The 7465-nt window shown below is 45.2% G+C and overlaps 1 protein-coding gene across 1 annotated transcript; it reads left to right on the top strand.

The window, feature by feature from the left end:
- The first annotated feature begins 342 nt into the window (after nt 1-342).
- Nucleotides 343-7113, top strand: LOC104910459 (zinc finger CCCH domain-containing protein 3-like). The gene is made up of 3 exons (XM_031552927.1): nt 343-1709; nt 3193-3389; nt 5474-7113. Exons 1-3 carry the CDS (start codon nt 427-429, stop codon nt 5599-5601), a joined length of 1608 nt encoding a protein of 535 aa, XP_031408787.1. The 5' UTR covers nt 343-426; the 3' UTR covers nt 5602-7113.
- The last annotated feature ends 352 nt before the right edge of the window (nt 7114-7465 follow it).

Here is a 7465-nt window from a genome sequence, read left to right as displayed (position 1 = left end):
TAGTGGTGTGTTTTGGTGCTGGCAGACACAAAAAAGAGTATAAAGGATCAAAAGATGGCCAACAGCAGTAATGAAGTGTGTGTTAAAGGTCTGTTTGTGCATCAGAGCTGCATTTAGCTGTCATGCTGAATCACTTTTGTTACCGATTTTCATGAAGATTGAGGAAAATAATTGTTTTAAAGTTTTTTGTGTGTGCGTGTGCGCGGTGTTTTTTTGTTTTTCATTTTCTAGCACCACTTACCTAAAATCTGGCCAAATTGAGTGATTGTCCTCATTGCAGTGAGAGGAAAACTAGAGCTGTGATGTCGGAAACCTCCCCTTTGGGATTGACAATTAACAGATGGTGTCTTCTGTTCTTCAGGTCTCATAGACAACCACAGAAACACCCATGGGGATGTGCCACGACCGCTGTCTTCTGCTCCACGGATGTGGAGCAACAGCACACAGCCCCCATTCAGCAGGAGGGGAGCGTTCTCAGCCCGGTATCCCCAGCTGCAGCCTCCCAGGGACTTCCAGCCACGTCGAGCTCACTCTTGGAGGAAGAAATACTCCCTTGTGAACCAGCCATCAGGACCAGGGTGTGATGTTGGGAGTGCCACCACGTCCAGGGCTTTTGGGAGCAATGAAGAGATCCAGGCAGCCATGCCATCAGCAGTGTCCCCAGAGAGACAGGTGGACTTAACCACAGATGGGAACATTGTTGTGGGCATCCAGGTGACACAGAAGACTGGTCTTGTAGGTACTGAAAGATTTAGTGATGTGAGTGTTTATTGTGATGTTTCTGGGCTTAAAACAGAGCTTGTTGCTCCAGGTGATGGTAATGTGCAGGATTCTTCCATCCCTCTGTACACAAACCAAGAAGAAGAGCCAAAGCCTTCTCTCTCTGTTTCATTTAGCTCGTCTCACCGCGTTGTCAGCTCATCGTACCTGTTTGACAATCCCAGGAAGGTGCACCTGGCTGAAAGCTCCAGAAGTGCCAGCGAAAGCGCTGTCACACTGAAAACAGAGCCACAGCCACTGTCAGCTCTGCCGAGCTGTGAGCAGGCTCAGCAATCAATGTGGTGGAAGCCAGAGCCACCCGCTCTGGAGCAGTGCAGCTGGGAGCAAGTCGGGGACGTTCACAGAGAGCCAAAGCTTTTTGGAAATGCAGAGATGCAGTCTAAACCGACTCAGGCACTGACTTCGACAGTTGTCATGTCTCCAGTGAAGAACAAGTTTTCTGTAATCCCCAAAGTTTCCAGTCTCCAAAGAACTGCCTCGGTGACGGTCTCCAGTAAAGCTTCAAAGTTCAGGAAAACCAATTATACCTGGGTTGCAAACCCTAATAAGTGCTCTCGTCCTGTGAAGAGATGGATCAGCCCGAGAGCTTCTGACAGCGCTAAGAAGATCACTGGTGGAGCTGAGAGAGGTTCAAAAATATCTCCCAAGACAGATTTGGGAGCAAAGGTGAAGAAATTGGGGCTGCAATCCAAAGTGGGTGTTTCTCCCAGCAAGTATAAGTGGAAAGCTTCCAGCCTGCAGACTTCACCCTCCACATCCAAGTCAGCGTTCAGGTGGCAGTCGGAGGATCAGAAGAGGTCCTCAGCCTTCAACCTGCTGCCTCCCAACGATACATCAGTTGGAGTGAATCCCTCCTTGGGTGAGGCTGTGCTTACCAGTTATAAAGTGAAGAGTCGGACAAAAATCATCAAGAGGAAGGCAAGCTCAAGGTAAGGTCATAGAAACATAAAGGTTGGAAAGACCACTAAGATCATCGTGTTTAACCGTCACCATATCACCAAACCATGTCGAGTTGTTGGTCTTCTCAGAAGAATTGTTGTTACACTTGTCCATAGGCTTTAGTTGAAGCTGGAACAGTTTTTTCTTTATGCCTTTGGGACAAAGGATCTCTACTGTGTTGAATAATGCGTACTGCACATAAGTTACAGGCATAGATAGGAATGAAATTACAGTGAGACTTGTTGTATATTGGAGGATCTGTTTGCCTTTCCCTTTCCAGCTATTGTGACTGTGTTCTCTGTGGAGGAATCCTGCTTTTCAGGGTTGCAAGGACTGATATTTTAATTGTTTTATCAGTCTGGGTAACTCAGAATTTAATTTTTCAAACAGAACTCGTCTCCCGTTCCTTTTTCTCCAAAGACTTCAACTCAGCACTTACTAGGCTTCTCCCTGGCCTGGATAACAGACCAATATTCAAAGAGAAGGAAATAGGTGCTTTCCCTATTGATTTATTTTCAGTCTCTCAGAGTTTTGTTGCACTGGGGGCTGGTGAAAGGAGAACAGGCTCATATCACACTTACCTTTTATTATCTGTGCCTGTAAAATGTACAGGGACAGAGAGGAGACAAAAGCTGAACTGTGCAGACATTGTGTGCTGGAAAGGAATGCAACCTAGCTGTATATCTGATAGATCCACAGTGCTCTGCTTTTAGTGCTATTCTTTTTGTGCTGTCCACCAGTGCAACCCAAGCATCTTCCCTGAAGGTTCTTACTCCTCTCCTTGTGGGGTTGGTGTCAGGTTTGTGCTATCCTGGCAAAATGCGTTGTGCTGAAGCAGCTGAGATTCTTCTGGAATGATTTTTCCACTATCCCTGTGTCTGATAGGGGCAAGATTTAACAAATGAAGCTTGGCAGAAGGAAAAGGTGTATGGGCTGAGTTATCTGGACTGGAAGTGGAGGGGAAATAGATAAGGGGTTGGGATGAAACTTTCCCTGAAAGTGCTGTGGAAGTGCTGAAAGGGCTTCCTGGTGGGAAAGCTGTGTTCTGTGCTGATGTTTTTGTCAGGGCTGGATGCAAGCCAGGATAGGCTTAAGGAAAGGATAAGTGGGATGAAGTGAAGGCAGCAGCACAGATGTGTGATCTTTGCTATGGGACTGGGAAGTACCTTTTCCCAGGTCCTCTCCTTGGGTCCTATCATCCCTCTGAAGGACAGCATTCCTTCCTCTGCACCTCTTAAGCAGAAGTGAGTTGAGTTAAGCTGTCAAACACCTCACGCTCCACCTGTGCTTTGCCAGAAATTCCTCACATTTACTTATTTACTTGCAGTTTTCTGTTCAGTGCTTCTTACAGGGGAGCATTATGGAGGAGAAACAGAGCTTGGTGACCCACCGTCTCAGTTGTGAGCAAGGCGACCAAGTGTGTTTCAATCACATCCCCACTCTCTTCTAACAGTCTGGTATTTGCATTCACAGCTACCCAGCGGATAAGAAGAGCAGTCCCTTGCTCACCACACCACTGAAAAGCCCCTTCCATCCCAAGAAGAAAAACACCCTGCGGGGAAAAGCTTCTGTGACTCCAAAACGCTCCTCGCCCAAGGGGCTGGTGCAGATCACCAAGCACAGGCTCTGCAGGCTGCCGACTGCCAGGAATCAGAGCTCCTCCAGGGAAGGTAGGAACAGGCATCTTGAGGCTGCTTGCTGAAAACAGCTCCAAGAGAGGCTCTTGGAATTGGAAAATTGGTTATCATGTCCTCTGGGAGATTTGCTGTCCTGGAACAAACTGGGAGGACCTCTGGATGGAGTAAGGCTTCTGCCTTAACCCAGAGCTGTGCTTTGACGTCTCTCTCCAGATAGGGTCATTTCAAAGCTTCCTTTTTGTTCTGAATGCAATTTTGCTAGCCATGCAAGCATCACATTGGAAGATGCTCAGGAAAGTGAGAGAACGACAGAGGCAGTAATACATCTACAAGACTGATCTCTCTTTTTGCACAGGAGAAAAGCTTGTGCTTTTCATGTTACATCATGAGATGCTCCTTTGGAAGTTAGCAAGCACACCTGTGTCCCAGTGAGATGTCTTTTGTATTGAATATGGTTAAATTGCAGTTGTTAAAGGAAAACTGGGTCCGTCATGGTTTGGGTTCATAGTCAGAGCAGACATTGGGCTGGCTTAGGGCTGGCAGAGTTGCAATGAGGAGTACATGAAGCAGTATCATGATGTTTGTGGCTTTGAAGTCAGGTTCTCTTGCTTGGTGTCGACATAATCACCCACAGTTTAATCTGAAGTGGATACAAGCACATTTTGATTATGTGCTTATGCTGAGCTCATTGGCATAGTGGTGCTATCATAGGTATTGCTTGAATAGAGAAAAGGCTTCTTGGGCTACACTATAGCTGCAGTTTGCCTCAAAAGGTAAAGCTGCACTTTAATTACTGAATTTACACATGTGATTATAATTATTTCTTGTTCGAATAGCTCTGTGTTAAGATGTTGCTGTGTTTGGACAGACCAAAAGACAAGAGCAGGGGCTTGTGATTCAGGAGAAGGAAGATTTATTTTTTATTTTTATTTTTTTATGGGAGGAAAAGAAAAATAAAACTTAAAAAAGTATTATTATTTTTATTGCATGTGTTTGAAGAAAGATTTGGGGGAATGGAAAGGATGCTGTGAGGAGGATTTTGGATCTGGTGCTTGAGGATGCAGATGTGGCTTGTGGGAGATGTAAGGAGAGGTGGACATCCATGTAACTGTGCATTCATGCTGATGCTCCACCGTTAGGTTCCATGATTTTGGAGTTGAGTCTTGCTTCACTGAGTGATGTCAGCTTACATCTTGGTGTCTGGAGAGGGATTTAGAGTTGCAACAGCCTGAGGAAATTGAGATGTTGTTTACAGGGCTATAAGCTGTTGTGGTGCTCAGGACCTGAGGTTAAACCACATCTTTGCTCTGTGTAGGTGGAACCACAGTGCTACACAGGGAGCAGAGTTTGCTCAGCTGTGTGCATTGCAGTGGGAAGCAGAGGAGGTCAGAGTGCTGCAGCTTTGGGGAAGCTCCTAGCTGCCATTGAGGCTTGTCTGGGGCTTAGCAAGCATCTCTTCATTTTATCTCTCAGCAGAAGTGTGTGCCCAGCCAAAAAGAAGCTGAGAATATACAAAATAGATCAAAATCTGCTCTCCTGGGAGCATGACTGTCAGCTGCCAGCAGCCTGTGCTTTTGGGGAATGTGTGCTGAATCCTAGTTCCTTGATTGAAGGTAATGAACAGTCCCATGGTGAAAAGATTTATATCTTAAACCACGTAGGCCTGAAAATATGTAGATATTGCAGAAATACAGCTGCGTTCCTGGCTTTTATCAAAGTGGAGGAATGCAAACAAAGAAGCTTAAGAAAAAGAGAAAAATGAAAAATAGGACTGGAAGTCACTTGGGGAGAGCATTTAGTTCAGTCCCCTGCCCAGAAGTGGATCAAATGATCAAGGTACTTCTGATGCATGGTAACAAAGCCTGATTTATGAGATTGTGAGCTGTCAAAATGACTTATGTTGTTTTCCATTTTGGATCTGTGTGTTTTGTGGTCTGGGCTGATAAGTGTGGAAATAAGAATTTGCTTTACAGAGGCTGGTGTTTATGCTATGTGGTTTTTTCTTTGCAAACTGCAGCACCTGCTGTAAAAACATCTTGGTTTGGTTCTTAAAAGTACTGGTATCATATGGCTGTATGGCTGCTGGTGTTCTTACCTCTGCTGTACCTCCATTTCAGGGATCCCCCAGGACTTGACAGATGCTCCTTCGTGTGCCATCAGCAGCTCTGCACGGGGAGGCAGCTGCCAGGCAATGTACAGCTGCTTTGCTTCTTCAGCTGGCAGAGAAATTCAGCAAAAGTCCTAACAGCTCTGAAATTGCAGAATGAACTTTGGTTGTCGCTTGGTGAAGGTTGAGCACTAAGTTGGTGAGCTGGAAGGCTGTGATACTCTTGTGGCCAGCAAAGAAACTGTTGGGTGCTAAAACAGAGATAGGGAATGCTGCCCTGAAAATATCCTACTTTTATGTGAGGGTCTGGGTGGGACTTGAGGCAGCTCAGACGTTCCTCATTTTGTGGAAATGGAAAGTCACAAACTGATGGCAGTATTTGGGTTGTTCTCGCTGTGAGTGGCACACATGGAGCTGTCATAAAGTAACTCTGAAATATTCCTCTGAATATGGGATGAGTGAGGATGCTCAGGATTGGGATATGTCCCAAACTGAAGTTGATCTAATGGGATGGCATTTCTAATGCAGATACCTGCATAATCCACAGAAGGTTTGTGCTGGGGCTGTTTGTACACAGGAAGATCTCAAATGTGTGACCAAAGCAAAGAGGAATGGAAAATGTTGAGCCAAATTAATGTTGATAAAACAGCCTTTAGATTTTGGACTTCTTGACTACTTAGTACTTAATATTAATGGATCATTAATATTAAAGTGTTCTTTTCTTTTTCCTTCCTGTTTAAGTTCTTAAGCTCTTTTTGAAGGGAAGGAGAACTTGGAGATAATTGCTTTGTTGGAAGCTGTGAACTCACTCAGGTGCCAACCCTGCGGCTTGATGAAGCTGATGGCATCCCAATTTATGCATGGTGTCCACTTCATTTGGAATCTGGACCAGACTCCTGCCTAAACATGCTTCATCTATGCATTTTTCTATAGAGGGGGCAGACTGGGCTGTATAGAAGAGGTACAGTTTAATAATTAAGATCTGAGTGGAGTTTCCACTGATTGGTCTCCCAACTGTTTGGTGTGGTTTTTTTTTGGGGGGGGGGGCATTGACACCAAAAGTTTTGATGCAGAGAATAAACCCTGGACTCCTGCTCAGTCATTTACAGAGCAGCTTTCCTGCCAATAATGGTATGTTGTAATTATGTTGTCTAAATGGCAAATGTCTATCCTGAATTGGCCTTCCCTTGCTTATTTGTTACAGCAAGCAGCCAACGTAATAAAATAGTGAGATGCATGCTGGAATGGCACTGCTTCAGACTGTTTGGCCAGGTGTTGTTGGATGAGGTTGAGCAGCAACAGTTAGGTTTTTTGTGAAGATGGAGTTATCCCCCACCAAAGCATGGTGATATCATCATCTGGTGATACGTTTGAAGGCCAAATCCTAACTTTTGAGTTCTGCCCGACCCAAAAGTGGTGACAAAGGGATGTTCCTGTTCTTCCTATACTGCAGGTGTGGATACACCCCTTTTTATTTCTACCAACAGCCACCTGGGAGCAATAAGGGTGACAACTGGTGTCTTGCAGGATGAGGCCCCTTCTCAGCTCATTTAAAGACAGATGAGTGGTTGCAATTGCAAGCTGCAAAAATCAGTGCTTGCCCTCCATGCAGTGGCACTGCTCTGGTCGAATTCTCCCTGCTTGGACTTTTGGCACTGTTGTCTCTTATTGCCTTGATTTTACTATAGGATAAACTAGAATTAATGGCTTAAAATGCCTTTTTTTTTTTTCTTTTTCTTGAAGGATTGGGTGTGAGAGGGGCAGGAGAGCTGGGCTGTGTCTATTCTTTGTATGCCCAATGTGGAGCTGTATGACGTTCTCCAATAATGGGGAGGATTTGGGATTTTGGGGAGTTTCATGCTGCCCTTCCTTCCCCTCAGCCCTGCAGAGGGCACTCGTGCCCCTCGCATTTCCCCAACCCACCTTTTTCTGGTTATTGATGGCCTAATTTCGTCTTTATGTGAAAGAAAGCAGATATCAAGTAATTTGCAGCAATAACCTG

Source organism: Meleagris gallopavo, chromosome 3 (assembly GCF_000146605.3).
Source record: "Meleagris gallopavo isolate NT-WF06-2002-E0010 breed Aviagen turkey brand Nicholas breeding stock chromosome 3, Turkey_5.1, whole genome shotgun sequence".
NCBI lineage: Eukaryota > Metazoa > Chordata > Aves > Galliformes > Phasianidae > Meleagris > Meleagris gallopavo.
This window is presented reverse-complemented; position numbering and strand designations above follow the sequence as displayed.

Excerpts from the sequence above, each read along its gene's own strand:
- LOC104910459 (XM_031552927.1), top strand. The coding sequence starts at position 427 with ATGTGGAGCAACAGCACACAGCCCCCATTCAGCAGGAGGGGAGCGTTC. Across the intron at positions 1,710-3,192 it reads AAGAGGAAGGCAAGCTCAAG|CTACCCAGCGGATAAGAAGA; the intron begins GTAAGGTCATAG and ends TTGCATTCACAG. Across the intron at positions 3,390-5,473 it reads TCAGAGCTCCTCCAGGGAAG|GGATCCCCCAGGACTTGACA; the intron begins GTAGGAACAGGC and ends CCTCCATTTCAG.